Below are 17,342 nucleotides of genomic sequence, written 5' to 3'. Positions count from 1 at the left end.
AGATAGATAGATAGATAGATAGATAGATAGATAGATAGATAGATAGATAGATAGGGAGGAGAAAGAAAGAAAGAAAGAAAGAAAGAAAGAAAGAAAGAAAGAAAGAAAGAAAGAAAGGGAGGAGAAAGAAAGGGAGGAGAAAGAAAGGGAGGAGAAAGAAAGAAAGAAAGAAAGAAAGAAAGAAAAAGGAGAAAGAGAAAGAAAGAAAGAGAGATAGATAGATAGATAATCTGACAGATAGATAGATATATAGAAAGAAAGTAAGAAAGAAAGAAAGGGAGGAGAAAGAAAGAAAGAAAGGGAGGGAGGAGAAAGACAGAAAGAAAGAAAGAGAAAAGAAAGAAAGAAAGAAAAGAAAGAAAGAAAGGGAGGAGAAAGAAAGAAAGAAAGAAAGAAAGAAAGAAAGAAAGAAAGAAAGGGAGGAGAAAGAAAGAAAGAAAGAGAAAGAAAGAAAGAAAGAAAGAAAGAAAGAAAGAAAGAAAGAAAGAAAGAAAGAAAGAAAGAAAGAAAGAAAAGAAAGAAAGGGAGGAGAAAGAAAGAAAGAAAGAGAAAGAAAGAAAATAAGAAAGAAAGGGAGGAGAAAGAAAGAAAAGAAAGAAAGAAAGAAAGAAAGAAAGAAAGAAAGAAAGAAAGAAAGAAAGAAAAAAATGGAGGAGAAAGAAAGAAAAGAAAAGAAAAGAAAGAAAGAAAGGGAGGAGAAAGAAAGAAAGAAAGAAAGAAAAAAATGGAGGAGAAAGAAAGAAAAGAAAAGAAAAGAAAGAAAGAAAGGGAGGAGAAAGAAAGAAAGAAAGAAAGATAGATAGATAGATAGATAGATAGATAGATAGATAGATAGATAGATAGATAGATAATCTGACAGATAGATAGATAGATAGATAGATAGATAGATAGATAGATAGATAGATAGATAGATAGATAGATAGATAGATAGATAATCTGATAGATAGATAGATAGATAGATAGATAGATAGATAGATAGATAGATAGATAGATAGATAGATAGATAGATAGATAGATAATCTGATAGATAGATAGATAGATAGATAGATAGATAGATAGATAGATAGATAGATAGATAGTCAGATAGATAGATAGATAATCAGATAGATAGATAGATAATCAGATAGATAGATAGATAGATAGATAGATAGATAGATAATCTGATAGACAGATAGATAGACAGATAGATAGATAGATAGATAGATAGATAGATAGATAGATAGATAGATAGATAGATAATCTGATAGATAGATAGATAGATAGATAATCTGATAGATAGATAGATAGATAGATAGATAGATAGATAGATAGATAGATAGATAGATAATCTGATAGATAGATAGATAGATAGATAGATAGATAGATAGATAGATAGATAGATAGATAATCTGATAGATAGATAGATAGATAGATAGATAGATAGATAGATAGATAGATAGATAGATAGATAGATAGATAGATAGATAGATAATCTGATAGATAGATAGATAGATAGATAGATAGATAGATAGATAGATAGATAGATAGATAATCTGATAGATAGATAGATAGATAGATAGATAGATAGATAGATAGATAATCTGATAGATAGATAGATAGATAGATAGATAGATAGATAGATAGATAGATAGATAGATAGATAGATAGATAGATAGATAGACAATCTGATAGATAGATAGATAGATAGATAGATAGATAGATAGATAGATAGATAGATAGATAGATAGATAGATAATCTGATAGATAGATAGATAGATAATCTGATAGATAGATAGATAGATAGATAGATAGATAGATAGATAGATAGATAGATAGATAGATAGATAGATAATCTGATAGATAGATAATCTGATAGATAGATAGATAGATAGATAATCTGATAGATAGATAGATAGATAGATAGATAGATAGATAGATAGATAGATAGATAATCTGATAGATAGATAGATAGATAGATAGATAGATAGATAGATAGATAGATAGATAGATAGATAATCTGATAGATAGATAGATAATCTGATAGATAGATAGATAGATAGATAATCTGATAGATAGATAGATAGATAGATAGATAGATAGATAGATAGATAGATAGATAGATAGATAGATAGATAGATAATCTGATAGATAGATAGATAGATAGATAGATAGATAGATAGATAGATAGATAGATAGATAGATAGATAGATAGACAATCTGATAGATAGATAGATAGATAGATAGATAGATAGATAGATAGATAGATAGATAGATAATCTGATAGATAGATAGATAGATAATCTGATAGATAGATAGATAGATAGATAGATAGATAGATAGATAGATAGATAGATAGATAGATAGATAGTCTGATAGATAGATAGATAGATAATCTGATAGATAGATAATCTGATAGATAGATAGATAGATAATCTGACAGATAGATAGATAGATAGATAATCTGACAGATAGATAGATAGATAGATAGATAGATAGATAGATAGATAGATAGATAGATAGATAGATAATCTGACAGATAGATAGACAGATAATAGGGAGAGAGAAAGAAAGAAAGGTGAAGAGAGGGTGAAGAGAGAGAGAGAGAGAGAGAGAGAGAGAGAGAGAGAGAGAAGGGAATGAAGGCCACCCCTACATCAGTGTACAGTGTACTCACTCACTGGATGGATATCACACTCCTCCATCTTTCCCTTCTGTTTGCTGTGCTTAAAAATTCCCGCCCACATCCCCTGTATGCCGGGGAGAGTGGGCGGGGCAGACACAAGGAGAGGAGGGGAGGAGTAAAAGCAGCTCCTCTCCTCTAACTGGCTGTGTGGGCAGCAAGGGGAGGGGATAGATGTCAGAGCTGGCTGTGATACGCCCAGCTCATCTCTCTCTCTCTCTGGAGCTCTCAGTGTGCTCCGATCCCCCTGCTGATCTGTCCCACTCGCAGCTAGCGCTTGCGCCCTAGGTGGTAGTGCGCTCCAAGCGGCTGCTTACTTCGCCTAGTGGTAGCGCCGGCCCTGATGAAGAATTGGCTTGGTTGAGGATATCGCTGGATCGCTGCACAGGTAAGTGTCCTTATAAATCAGCAGATACAGTATTTGTAACTGCTGACTATTTTTTTGAGGGAGCCTGGAGCTTCTCTTTAAAGTGTTACTAAACCCACAAAAGTGAAATCAGTCTGTATATGCAATAAAGCTTGCTTGTTAAACTCACTGTGGAACATAAGGGGGTTATCCTCGGTATTGTGTAAATTTGTGTTTGATCCTGTCTTCTATGATCTTCCATTCCTTTCACTGTCCCCTAATAATTTCCAGAAAAGCCCAGAGCAGGGGAACGCAGTGGACTCGGTGGAGGGCTGGCATGACTGACGTCACAGGGGACAGCAAAATTAATGGTTGGCTGTCAGGTCCCGGGGGGCGGGGGAAGGGAGTTTATTTAATGTTTGGTCCCCGCCCTCCCGGCAACACAGCGCGGAAGAAAGTTCAGTGAGGATGTCTGAAGTGCAGCTCATGTTGGATCAGCTGCAGGCGGAGGCGGCGGCGCACGGCCCTGAGTGGCTTCGGGACCAGCTGCGGCCTATTTTCGGTAGGTCGGCAGCTATTGAGGACGCGGGGGGGAGGGACACAGGACGCGCCCGGCGTTCTCGCCCGCCGGAGCGCTTTTCCCCAGACACATCCCCCAGGGCCCAGAGAAGACAAGGGAGCCCCCGTTCGCGGGCCCCTCCGGGCCCCCCCGCCAAGCGCGCAGCATTGCCCACAAAAGGGGGGAACGGGAGGAATCCCAATCGGGGCCGTGGCGCGGCAGCCGGCCGTTCGGCCAGCCCTGGAGCAGCACCTGGGCCCGCGCGGCGTGCGGATGGTGATTCGGCGGGCCCCGCCCCCCGCGCCACCGCGGGGGGTGCGGCGCCTCAGCGTGGGAGACCTAGAGGCCCGGCTGCTGGGCTTTCCATGTCCTCGGCCCACAGCCTTGCCGCAGTGCGGATTGAAGGGGAGGGGACCACCGGCGACCTAGTTGGGGGCAGCAGGGATGGGGAGACCCCCCCAGGCCCACGGAAAGCGGCGCAGAAGTCGGTGAACGGGTCGGGCGCGCGGAGGAGTGACCAGGCGGACGCCAGGCCCACGGCAGCCAGGGATCCTTCCCCTGGGGTGCAATCAGCAGAAGAAGAGGATCCATCCACGCTACGGTCGGAAGGGGAGCTGACGGATTCGGAGGACGAGCAACCATCCAGGACGGTAGCAGCAGCGGTGGAGACGGGACGATCGGCTGGTGGGTCATCACCTAGGCAGCCCGGTAAGTCACTTTTATCTTTGCCTCGTACTGTGGGGAGGGGTGTGATGTCTGCTGGGGGCAGCGGGGGGGGGGGTGTCATCTCGGGGGGGGCGGATACACGGGCAGGGGGCTCTCAGTCTGTGACACCGGGGGGGGGGGGGTGTCCCTGGGGGGGGTGGTTTTGCAGGTTTTTTAGCGGGCATAAAAGAGCTGGTGGGCAGATTTGAGGGCTCAGATGGGGCGACGGCGGGCCCGGTTGCGGCTTGGGTCCCCCCTGCGGTTCCGGTGGGGGGAGGGGTGGTCGCTACAATTAACACTCTGCCGGCGGTGGTGACGGCTGGGCCGGTGGTGGCATCCGCCCCCGCGGTGAGCGGGGGTTCGGGAGCAGCTGCGGCTCCGGCGGCAGCAACAGTGGAAAAAGGGGCGGTGGCAAGTGAGGTTGCGCGACAGGAAATAATCCGCCTCGCTGACACGGCGAAATGTGAGGTGTACTTATGCTATGAGGCGTCGCTGGGGACACATTTGAAGGCAGAGGTCCGGGAGAAGATATGGAAGGGTGAGTATGTGGAGATTTTCGCGTTACTCCCATTAGAGAAGTTCAACCTGGACAGGGGGAAGCCGGATGAATCCAAGAAGGAGGAGGAGGAACGGCGCAGGTATCGCTTGATTCCACGGACGTTTACTAATTGGCTACAAGCGTTCAGCATCCTAGCGTGTGTGGTAGGGGAGAAAAAGCCGGAATGCTGCTCAGGGCTCTTCATATATCAGAATGCGATAGGGGAGGCACACAGGATATACGGAGGATCCGCTTGGCTGCGATATGATGAACAATTCCGACAGCGGATGGCGGTGCGGCAGGACCTGCGCTGGAATCAAAAGGATATGAACCTTTGGCTGTGTTTGATGACGGCGGCGAGGGTTCCGGGGCAGTCCTTTCAAGGGGGGGCCGGGGGTCCATCTTCCCTTGGACAACCGGCCGGTCGGGCAAAAGGGGTGTGTTGGCAGTTTAGCTCCGGCACTTGCAAATTCGGAGGCACCTGCAGATACAAACACGAGTGCTCTGGTTGCGGAGGCTCCCACCCGTTGTCAAAGTGCTTCAAGCAGGGGAAGGGACGTTCCGGAGATTTTGCGAACAAGAGGGACGACACCGGTGATGGTGGAAAGGATGCGGCCGTTTCTCGGTAGGTATCCGGACAGGGGGGCGGCTCGGGCACTGGAAAAGGGTTTCTCAGAGGGTTTTCAAATACCGTGTGCGCTGGGGGTGGTACCCCCGGTCCCGCGCAACTTGCGGTCTGCGCTCTTACATCCGGAAGTGGTTTCGGAGAAGCTGCGGAAGGAGGTAGCTCTGGGGCGCATGGGAGGTCCTTTTTCGGCAGCACCCTGGGGGGATCTGGTAGTTTCTCCGCTGGGGGTGGTGCCCAAAAAGGAACCCAACAAGTTTAGGCTGATACACCACCTCTCCTTCCCAAAAGGGGGGTCGGTTAATGACGCTATAGACCAGGAGGCGTGCACAGTGAGCTACACGTCATTCGATGCGGCTGTCCATTGGGTGCGACATTATGGGCGGGGGTCCTTGATGGCAAAATCGGACATTGAAGCCGCTTTCCGCTTATTGCCAGTGCACCCGGACAGCTTTCGGCTGTTGGGGTGTCATTGGGGGGGGCAGTTTTATGTGGACAAGTGCTTGCCCATGGGGTGTTCCATTTCGTGTGCACTGTTCGAGATGTTCAGCTCATTCTTGGAATGGGTGGTTAGGGACGTGGCCGGGGTGAGTTCTATCATCCACTACCTGGATGACTTCCTGTGCATTGGACCGGCGGCGTCACGGATCGCGGCGATTCTGCTGGCAACGCTGGAACACATGGCGGAGCGCTTCGGGGTCCCCTTGTCTCCCGAGAAGACGGAGGGCCCAAGCACGGAGATGACTTTCCTGGGCATAACATTGGATTCCATGGCAATGGAATGCCGCCTGCCGGAGGACAAACTTGAGGCGATGAAGGCAGAAATCAGGGGCATGCTGGGGGTCAGGAAAGTGAAGCTGAGAGCGCTACAGTCGTTGCTCGGTAAGCTTAATTTCGCGTGCCGTATTTTGCCCATGGGGCGGGTGTTTAGCCGACGGCTGTCGGCGGCGACCGCGGGCGTGAGTTCCCCTAACCACTTTGTCACGCTCGGCAGGGTTCTTAGGGAGGATCTGAGGGTGTGGCACTCCTTTTTGGAGTCATTCAACGGCCGGGCATTGTGGATGGCGGGACCGGTCAGTAACTTTGACTTGGAGCTGTACACGGATGCTGCGGGCTCCACAGGCTTTGGAGCATTCTTTCAGGGCAAGTGGTGTGCGGGTCCTTGGCCGCAAGACTGGGTGGACGCGGGTTTCACTAAGAATTTGGTGCTATTGGAATTATTTCCGGTGGTACTGGCGGTTGAGTTGTGGGGCTCGGAGTTCAGGGATCGGAAGGTCAGGTTCCATGGGGACAACCTGGGAGTGGTTCAGGTCATTAACAGGGTATCGGCTTCATCACCGCCGGTGGTTCGGGTGTTGCAGCATCTGGTTCTACGGTGCCTACAGTTGAATATTTTTGTCCATGCAGTTCATCTGCCTGGGGTTGAGAATGTTATTGCTGACGCGCTGTCTCGATTTCAGTGGGACAGGTTCCGAGAGTTGGCCCCGGAGGCGGAACGACACGGAGAGCCTTGTCCGGATTGGCTGTGGAGGGTTGCATTGGCGTGATATCAAAATGGCTCAGGAGGTCGGTGAGTGAGGCAACTTGGGGGGCGTATAGCAAGGTGTGGTTGGAATGGGAGGCTTTGGCAAGAATGGTGGCTGTGGACCCGTTCGGGTCGGAGACACGATGGCTGGTGTTGTACTTCGTGGCTAGGAACATGGAGGACGGCACGTCTGTGGCCACGCTGAACAAAAAGATGGCAGGTCTTGCGTTCCTTTTTAAATTGCGGGGTTGCCAGGACTTCACGAAGGATTTCTGGGTGCGGCAGGCGCTGAGAGGTTATAGAAAGGCAGGAACGACAAGGGACTCCAGGCGCCCCGTGTCGTTTGCTCTACTGGAAGGAATGCTGAAAAAATTACCGGTTATTTGTTCTTCGGAATATGAGTTTTTGCTGTTCAGGGCGGCCTTCACGTTAGCTTTCTTCGGGGCTTTCAGGATCAGTGAGTTGGTCAGCCCGTCTACCAAATGTCAAGGGGGCTTGGGCTCTCAAGATGTGGCTTGTGGGCAGGACAGGGTATCTATTTGGCTGCCGAAGTCAAAGACGGACCAGGGGGGACGGGGCAAGTCCATACAGGTATTTACAATTACGGGTTCTCCTTTATGTCCGGTGCAGGCGGTGCGGGCCTTCGGGGCAGAACGGCCTGAGGCGACGGGGTCGTTTCTGGTACATAGGGACGGGTTGCCGTTGTCAAAATATCAGTTCGGGGCTGTTTTTAGGAAGTGTTTGTTAGCCATGGGGTTGGATGGCAAGGGTTTTTCTTCCCACTCCTTTAGGATAGGGGCGGCCTCAGAGGCGGCCCGTTGGGGATTGGGTACGGAAGCCATACAGCGCATAGGCAGATGGGAATCTAGGAGGTTTCAGAGTTATGTCCGTCCCCACCTATTGGATGTTTAGGACGGTAACGTCAAGTGGCGGTGGGGAGGGGGTCTGGGGTGTAGTGTGATCTGTTTGAGTGTTGCTGGGTTATGCGGTGGATTACCCGGTGCAATTGTCTTTTTTCTTTCAGGTGGGACCCCGGCACTAGTATGGATAATGGGACATTCTTATGTCTTTTGGGGGGCAAAACGGGCTGAGCTTAGACATAGCGGTCGGCAGTTGGGTTTCCCGAGGGAAGAGGCAAGCGTGCACTGGTTAGGGATTCCGGGAATGCTCTGGGGTAGGGTGGTTCCGGAAGTGCATCGCTTTGCGCGGCTGGACAGGCCCCCTGACGTCTTACTCTTGCACGTGGGGGGCAACGACCTAGGGGTCAGAGCAATGATGGACATCACTCGGGATATCAAGTTTGATATCTTGAGACTTCGGATGGCCTTTCCGGATATGATCGTCGTGTGGTCCGACATTGTGGCTCGGACTGCATGGCGTATGGCTAGGTCGGTAGCGGGAATCAACAGGGCCCGGAGGAAAATTAATAGGGACGTGGCCAAGTTTGTAGTGAGGAACGGGGGGTTGGTGGTACGCCATATGGAATTAGAGGAAGAGACCTGGAGGTATCTGCGAGGAGATGGGGTCCACCTTAGCCCAGTTGGGATTGACATGTGGGTATTGGGGTTACAGGATGGGATTCAGAGGGCCATTAGGGTGTGGAGGGGCACCCAAGGGTAAGGTTTTACCTTTGGGTGCTGGTGGCGTTGGTTGGTCCCTGCGGGTAAGGAATAGACTTTGAGAATGAAATTAATGACCTGTCGGTGACAGGCGATGATGAGGGTGATGCCAGTTAACGGAGGTTAGCTGGAAGAATGGAGTATGGAGCACTACGGTCGTGAGACGCCTTTGAGCCTGTTCGGCTTGAGGCCTGCAGAGGAATCCGAAGACCGGAGTGCATCAAAAAGGGCATATATATATATGTTTATATATATATAGATATTTTACGGAAGGATAGAGGCTTTGCCTGCGGGGACCAATCTTCAGGTAGTTTTAAGTTAGCAGATGTTCTTGCTTAGTTTGTGTTAAAATATATTATGTTAATAAATCAGGCTGCTACGGCCTATTTTTTCCCCAACAAGCAATGGTGTGGTTTCAATTTAATGGGCAGAGGTTGGGGGGATACTAAGGTTTTTTGTTAAGGTGGTAAGTAAGTGAAGTAGGACATCTGTTGTACTAAAGTCAAGAAAAGCCCAGAGCAGGGGAACGCAGTGGACTCGGTGGAGGGCTGGCATGACTGACGTCACAGGGGACAGCAAAATTAATGGTTGGCTGTCAGGTCCCGGGGGGCGGGGGAAGGGAGTTTATTTAATGTTTGGTCCCCGCCCTCCCGGCAACACAGCGCGGAAGAAAGTTCCCGCCCACCCACCCCTTATTGTAGTGGTAGAGCATCATGGGGGGTTGTAGTATGTGTGATTTGTGTGTGTGTGTTTTGTTTTCTTTATATTTTGTTACAGGTTCAAAAATGGGTTGTCGTGGCAGCGTTGGTTGGTCCCTGCGGGTAAGGAATAGACTTTGAGAATGAAATTAATGACCTGTCGGTGACAGGCGATGATGAGGGTGATGCCAGTTAACGGAGGTTAGCTGGAAGAATGGAGTATGGAGCACTACGGTCGTGAGACGCCTTTGAGCCTGTTCGGCTTGAGGCCTGCAGAGGAATCCGAAGACCGGAGTGCATCAAAAAGGGCATATATATATATGTTTATATATATATAGATATTTTACGGAAGGATAGAGGCTTTGCCTGCGGGGACCAATCTTCAGGTAGTTTTAAGTTAGCAGATGTTCTTGCTTAGTTTGTGTTAAAATATATTATGTTAATAAATCAGGCTGCTACGGCCTATTTTTTCCCCAACAAGCAATGGTGTGGTTTCAATTTAATGGGCAGAGGTTGGGGGGATACTAAGGTTTTTTGTTAAGGTGGTAAGTAAGTGAAGTAGGACATCTGTTGTACTAAAGTCATGATAACAGAGTCTATGGAGTCAGGGTACAGATGCTCATTTTGGTGTGTGATATAGACATATATCAAATCATCAGAAAAATAAATACACAAAAAAGTGCATAACAGTAATTGTTTAAAATAAAGTGCACATGTGCTGTAAGTGTATAATAGTCTGTCTCCAACAGTAACTAAAGTGCTCAGTTCTCCTTCTTCAGTGAAAACAGCTTCAGTGTGACAATATGAAAACAAATGGTGTACTTCCACCCATGCAGCTTATCAGTGCCCATCAGTGCAGCCTCATCAGTGCCCATCAGTGCCATCTCATCAGCACCCATTGTAATGGTCAAACGTACTGGGTTTATAAATAGAGATGTCGCAAACATAAAATTTTCGTTTGCGAACGGCGAATGCAAATTTCCGCAAATGTTCGCGAACGGGCGAACCGGGCGAACCGCCATAGACTTCAATAGGCAGGCAAATTTTAAAACCCACAGGGACTCTTTCTGGCCACAATAGTGATGGAAAAGTTGTTTCAAGGGGACTAACACCTGGACTGTGGCATGCCGGAGGGGGATCCATGGCAAAACTCCCATGGAAAATTACGTAGTTGACGCAGAGTCAGGTTTTAATCCATAAAGGGCATAAATCACCTAACATTCCTAAATTGTTTGGAATAACGTGCTTTAAAACATCAGGTATGATATTGTATCGATCAGGTAGTGTAAGGGTTACGCCCGCTTCACAGTGACAGACCAAACTCCCCGTTTAACGCACCGCAAACAACCGCAAACAGTCCATTTGCACAACCGCAAACTCTCCATTTGCACAAGGTTGGATACCAAGCTAGCCATGTCCCGTTCCTTGTCCTCACTGACGTCATTGTCATGGATATGCAATAGTCTGGCAGCTTACCTGTCTCCATGTGTCCATTAAGAGGCCCGAAACTGTTCTGGTTACCTTCTTATTTCCTCTCCTTCCTATATAGCCCCACCCAGGCCATCCCAGGAAATCTATATTAACTGTTGCACTACATTAGTGGTTTAGAACTATCTAGTGACGAACTGAAAGTTTTAGACAAGGGACTTAATTTTGCTCCGGTCCGCAATTTTAACAAATTTCAAACATATATTAGTTTGCAAAATTTGTTAGGACCTTAAACATTAAGCGGTATTTTTTGTCCAAACCCGGGGCTCCTCGTCCAGTTCCTATTTCTGTCCCTGGCTCAGTTGTCCCCCAGGAGGTATACTCTAACCTGTCCAAGAAGTCAGTTTTTAACCCTTTTAAACATGACCATAGGCATATAGAAGTGTTTAAAAACATGGTTGCCAGCGAATTGGAATCCATGAAAAGTAAAAAAGTTAGGGATCCACATTATTTAAAATTGGGAATCGCATCCCTGGAGAAAAATAAAAATGTGGTGGTCAGACCCGCCGATAAGGGGGGGGGGGGTCCTGGTGGTAATGAGCAAAACATATTATAATGAGGAAATTAACACATTGTTGTCAGATCGGTCCACTTACAAACTGCTGAGCAACGATCCTGTCCTTGTTTATAAGAGTGAGCTTCAGTCATTGATTAAGCAAGGTTTTACCAGAGGTGTACTAAATAAAAAGGAATTGCTATACTTGGATCCCAGTGCATGCAGAAGGCCTATTATCTATTTTTTGCCTAAAGTGCATAAAAATGCCTTGGCCCCTCCGGGCCGACCCATTGTTAACGGGATAGATTCGGTCACTGCACGCCTGGGACAATATATCGTTAATTTTCTTAAACCTCTGGTCTCTACCACTACTGCTTATCTCAAGGACACTAGACATGCTATTCAAATAATTGAGTCTACGCCGGCCTGTGACAATAGTCTTATTGTCACGGCTGACGTGGGCTCATTATACACCATCATAGGACATGAGGATGCTATTAAATCTGTCAAATGGGCCCTAAGTTCTTCCAACTTACCTGTCTCATTACAAAGGTTCCTCGTTGAAGCCCTTGAGTTTTGTTTGTCTAGAAATTATTTTTGGTACGACCATAGATTTTTCCTACAAACACTCGGCGTTGCAATGGGTGCAAGGTTTGCACCCAGCGTAACCAATCTATTCATGGCTTTGTGGGAAGAAGAAACTGTATTCAAAGACAGACCAGCCCAATTGAAACTGTATTTTCGCTACATCGATGATCTTATCAGCTCTTTATGTCCAGGTTAAACGGGAATGACAAAAACATCAGGCTAACTTGGAGCTCCAATGCCTCCAGTTTGTCGTTTCTTGATCTGGAGATCTTTAGAGCTGGTTCTGGCTACAAAACCAGGAATTTCTTTAAACAGTCTGACAGAAATGGTTTTATACCCCTTGCCATCACAAATCTTGGTTGTGCAATATCTCCAGGGGGCAGTTTATTCGCCTGTGGCGTAACTGTACCCTGGGGTCAGATTTTTTTAAACAATCAGACATCCTTGCGGAACGTTTCCTGCAAACGGGATATAATAAGGATGCGATTGCTAGTGAAATCAAAAAGGTTGGGGATATGGATCGTGCACCTTTGGTAGCCGGTCGGTGTCCTAGGTCGCCACCAAAAACAGACAGTACTCAACTTCGGATCATTCTAGATTACAATGTTCAACATAAAAAAAAAATGAAAAAATTATTATGAAATATTGGAATATCTTACAGAAGGATCAGGTGTTGGGTACTATTATACCACCACGCCCCAGGTTCATCTACCGTAGGGCACCTACACTGAGGGATGTCATAGCCCCAAGTGTTGTTGACCCCCCTGTGGTAAAAGTCGGGGGGATTTTCCCACTCCTAACTGGTTTCTATGCATGTTAAAAAACGGAAGGAATTTATAGCTAATACCACAGGGAACACTTATCCTATCAAAAGCCTCATCACTTGTAACACTGTAGGGGTTGTGTATGTTCTCCAGTGTGACTGCGGATTACAGTACATCGGGAGGACATCTAGACCTCTCCATGTGCGCATTGGAGAGCATGTTAACAACATTATTAAAGGACTAAGGACCCATATTGTATCTAAACACTTCCGATATTTTCATAATAAGGATCCAAGGTGTTTGAAGTTTTGGGGTCTAGAGAGGGTCCAGCCACACTGGAGAGGGGGGAACTTCATCCGCCAACTCAGCCAGCGTGAGTCATTTTGGATCTATGAGAGCCAAGTTTTGGTGCCAAGGGGGTTGAACGTTGAGTTTGATCTTAACTGCTTCATCTCCAATAAATGATTATATATGGTCTTTTATATTTTATTATTATGTATTTCTTCTGTTTGATTCAATGCTCTTTTTGCTATTTCCTTATGATCTCTTCTCAGTGTGTTCAAATGTGACGCATTATACATATGAACTTTATTGTTTTACAGTTGTGTACATAGGAAAGGTGTACGTTTATGCTTTTTAATATAATGTATACTCCTAATTGGGGGTGTATTTTATACTGTTAAAAGTCGGCCCGGTGTATCCATGGGTGTTGTCACCTTATGGCTGGTGTGCCGAGTTTCCATGGGTGTTGTCACTTTATGGCTGGTGTGCCGAGTTTCCTCTCACTCAGGCTTCCTGTTACGGCTGAGTTTCCTCTCACTCAGGCTTCCTGTCATGGCCTGTGCAAATGTTTGGGACTCTCACCATGGTTACCGCGTCTGTATATCTAGAAGTCTGGTGACACCTTTGCTCCACCCACCGCTGACGAAGTCCAATCTGACATAACGTGTGTACGGGGGAGGAGCTTTGAGACGTCACCCGCGTCCTTTCCATTGCCGTTTGCGGCTGTACACCACAGCTACTTGCCATGATTTTTTATGGTTTTAATCTCATTCGCTATACCAGACGGTAGTCCTCCAGTGGATTTACCTGTGCCTATTGACCATGACTATGGTATCACATAATTTATCCTTTTTACTGCTAAGACCCACAACTTTTACTCCCCCTTTACCTTTAATAAATAATGAGACCACCACTGTAGCTTGGAGTAAAAACTGGCCGTAGCAGCCTCCTTTTATTTAAATAACCTTTAAATATTAAATAATAAATAACATGTAAACACATATATACCTGAGAAACAACAGTTTTAACCCTACTAGTGCTGGACTTTGCAGGCACCATTAACACTAACTTGTAACCATTTTAAAATGTTGGGCACTGCGGTACCTAACCTCTGGTGATAGGCCTCAAGCCGACAAGCTGGCTCAGAGACGACCACTGACCGCAGTGCCCCCATTAACCAACCTCCCAGCTACACTTGGTAAACTGGCAACTAACACCCCTTCAGAACCCATACCACCTCTGGGTAATGGCATCCACTTTGGGGTAATTTCTTCTTCTGCAAAGTCCAAACACCCGCCACCGCCACAACATCTTAAATCTCGTACCTGTATGGGAGAAACAAAAACAAGGAAAGCACCCAAAACCAAAAACCAACCCTCACAGACCCTTATAACTACATACCAACGAGAAACCCGTAAACCAGGGAGGGTGGGTGGGAAAATCTCTCCCCACGTTCTGTTACCCGGGAAAGAGGGGAGGAGGAATTTATAACCTCCTTTCCCTCCCCACTGTCCTCTCTCCAAACACCTCCTACCTCTTTGCCAAGGGTTTTCTGTTAACCCTGTCATGGCCGGCCCTACGCCTATTGCATGCTGTCTTCTGCTCCGGGCCTTACTGTCCAGGATTTTTGCTGTATAGTGAACTTTTTTACCCTTGGAATAAAATACAAACAGTCTACACTGAGATCGTGTTTTCTGTTGTTTTTTCATATCTGATCGGATTACTTACCACTCTACTGGATCAATCCGCATCTTCTCTCCTATGCTGAGACCAAGCTGTTTTGACCAGTTGGTAATGTTAATGGCCCATCCCATCTGATCGGATTACATACCACTCTGCTGGATCCATCCGTGTCTTCTCTCCTATGGTGAGACCAAGCTGTTTTGACCCGTTGTTAACGCAATGGTCCATCCCATCTGGTAAGGAAGCATTCCTCTTGTTGGTGGAGGTTACATCACTTTCGTTTGAAGAGTTTTTGCTGTATCACTGGGTGTCATCTTCAGTTACTTTTAAATGGACTTTCATTGCGCTGCACTTACATATTTTTTTCATTTGCTACATTTGAGGGCGTGATTACCTTTTTTTGTGTTCAGCTTGCAATATTTTTAGTTTAACTGTATTATTTGTGCGCTGATTGTTGCTTTTATTGGTTATATTATGTGACTGGTAAAAAAAGGGATTTCAGCAGTATCTAGTTCAGTTCAGACTGGTTTTGGTACAAAAGCCTAATTTGAGCAGCCTTTGAGTCCTTATCAGTAGTCCGTGTCGCCACAGACGTTGCTTAGTTTCATTTCTCGGGAAACAAGCCACCTAAGAAGGAAAAAAATAAATCAAGCTTATTAAAAAATTCTTAAAGTGACAGTCTCCATATACATATATACATTATCAGACCCCTATGATTCTATTCAAAGGCTATGTTGTCGTAATCATACATTTAGTTGCCTGGTGGTTCTACCCACATACTGCAGGCCACATTCACACTCCAAAATGTATGTGACATGTGTGGTCCCACAAGTAATAACCCTGGCTATTTCATACATTTGTCCTGGTCTTTCTTTTTCCTTTTGTACAGGTTCTACGTTAGGCATTTACCACACCTAAAAATGCATCCCTGACCCACCTAAGAAAATGGTCACCTTTTTGGACCATGTTGGATTCTTTAGGTGTGACAAATGCATTGCATGGCCGCACAATTGTCATTTAAAATGTGGCAGTGCTGGAAGCTGAAAATTGTCCTGGGCAGGAAGGGAGTGAAAGTGGTTAATGAAAATCGTAAACTAGACAGAGAGAGTAAGGCTTCATTCACACTTGGTGGACTCCGTCGCTACGGAGTCCGCCTGCTCCCGTCGGCTCAGCGGGAGATCAGTCCGCAGATCTCCGCTGAGCCGACGATGACAAGCTCCTCTCTGCTCACTGAGCGGGGAGGGGCTTGTCGGGCACCGCTGTGTCCCTATGGAGCGATCTGATGAAAACGGACAGCATGTCCGTTTTCATCAAATCTTACCCGATCTGATCCGCATGGACGAATGGGGACGTGGCCCCCATACATCTGTTTTTAGCGGGTCGGATCGGGTAGGATATCAGCGGACATGTCTCCGCTGACATCCGACGCTCCATAGCGATGCATGGAGCGGCCGTTCAGGTCCGCCGACAGACGGACCCGAACGGCCAAGTGTGAATGAGGCCTAAAGGTGGTTCGAATTTCGAAAGAATTTTCTTTTGAAAATCGTATCAAAGAATTTTCGTATGAATTTTGAACCGATAGCCATTAGTGGGCTGCAGCAACAGCCGATTTTCGTGTGGCAGTCAAATTTGAGGAATCCGACATGTTGGAAATTTTTTGAAAAACAAATGATTTTCTGATCAATGATGGGAGAATCTGCGAGAAAAGTAATAGAAAAAAAAATGTGCAAGAAAAGAATATTCACGGAGATAAAAGAATATTCCTGAAGAGAAAAGAATATTCCTGGCAACATGAAGGTTTGGTCGGCCAAATTTCAAAAATCAATGGTAGCATCATCGGATCACAAAAAAAAACGAACTTTCTGATTTTGAAACGAAAATTTGTTCGAAATTCGACCGTGTATGGCCTGCTTAAATCTCCCTAACAGGGGCACAGACAGCAATCAAAACCTAATAGGGGTCTTATCCCTCTCCACCCTATCCAAAATTAAACAAAAAGTTTTGCCTTTAGTTAACCTTTAACCACTACCCGACGGCCGTACGACTTTATACGGCCGCGGGGTGGTTCTGAATCTCTAACAGGCCGTAAAAAGACGGCCTGCGCGCGCATCCAGCGGCGCAGGCGCGCGCGTCCGACGGCGGCGCACGCGTGCTCGCCGCATCGCTGAGATGCCGATGCGAGTGCCTGGCAGCCGTGATGTCCACCAGGGACTCGGGATCGGCAGCTACAGGGACAAGATGTGGAGCTCTGTGTGTAAACACAGAGATCCATGTCCTGTCAGGGGAGAGAGGAGACCGATCTGTGTCCCTTGTACATACGGACATAGATCGGTCACCTCCCCCAGTCACCCCCCTCCACCTACAGTTAGAACACAATTTAGGGTACACATTTAACCCCTTCCTCACCCCCTAGTGTTAACCCCTTCAGTGCCAGTCACATTTATACAGTAATTAGTGCATATTTATAGCACTGATCGCTGTATAAATGTGAATGGCGCCAAAAATGTGTCAAAAGTGTCCGATGTGTCCGCCATAATGTCGCAGTCACGAAAAAAATGCTGATCACCGCCATTAGTAGTAAAAAAAATAATAAAAAATAATAATAATTCTGTCCCCTATTTTGTAAGCGCAATAACTTTTGCGCAAACCAGACGCTTCTTGCGATTTTTTTTATTTTTTTTCCCCAAAAAATATGTAGAAGAATACGTATCGCCTAGACCAGGCGTCTCAAACTGGCGGCCCTCCAGCTGTTGCAAAACTACAAGTC

The 17,342-nt window shown here is 46.3% G+C and overlaps 1 protein-coding gene across 1 annotated transcript in view; it reads left to right on the top strand.

The window, feature by feature from the left end:
• LOC120930503 (solute carrier organic anion transporter family member 1C1-like) overlaps positions 1–17,342 on the top strand; it is a 162,970-nt gene that overhangs the window by 100,772 nt on the left and 44,856 nt on the right. The window contains exons 11-12 of the mRNA XM_040341681.1: positions 4,844–4,907; positions 5,983–6,314. Of these exons, the coding sequence (XP_040197615.1) occupies positions 4,844–4,907; positions 5,983–6,314 (396 nt within the window). The remainder of the gene's footprint in view (positions 1–4,843; positions 4,908–5,982; positions 6,315–17,342) is intronic.

This window comes from Rana temporaria, chromosome 3, assembly GCF_905171775.1.
Source record: "Rana temporaria chromosome 3, aRanTem1.1, whole genome shotgun sequence".
NCBI classification, from domain to species: domain Eukaryota; kingdom Metazoa; phylum Chordata; class Amphibia; order Anura; family Ranidae; genus Rana; species Rana temporaria.
The sequence above is the reverse complement of the archived record's forward strand: the minus strand, read 5'-3'. Positions and strand labels throughout refer to the sequence as shown.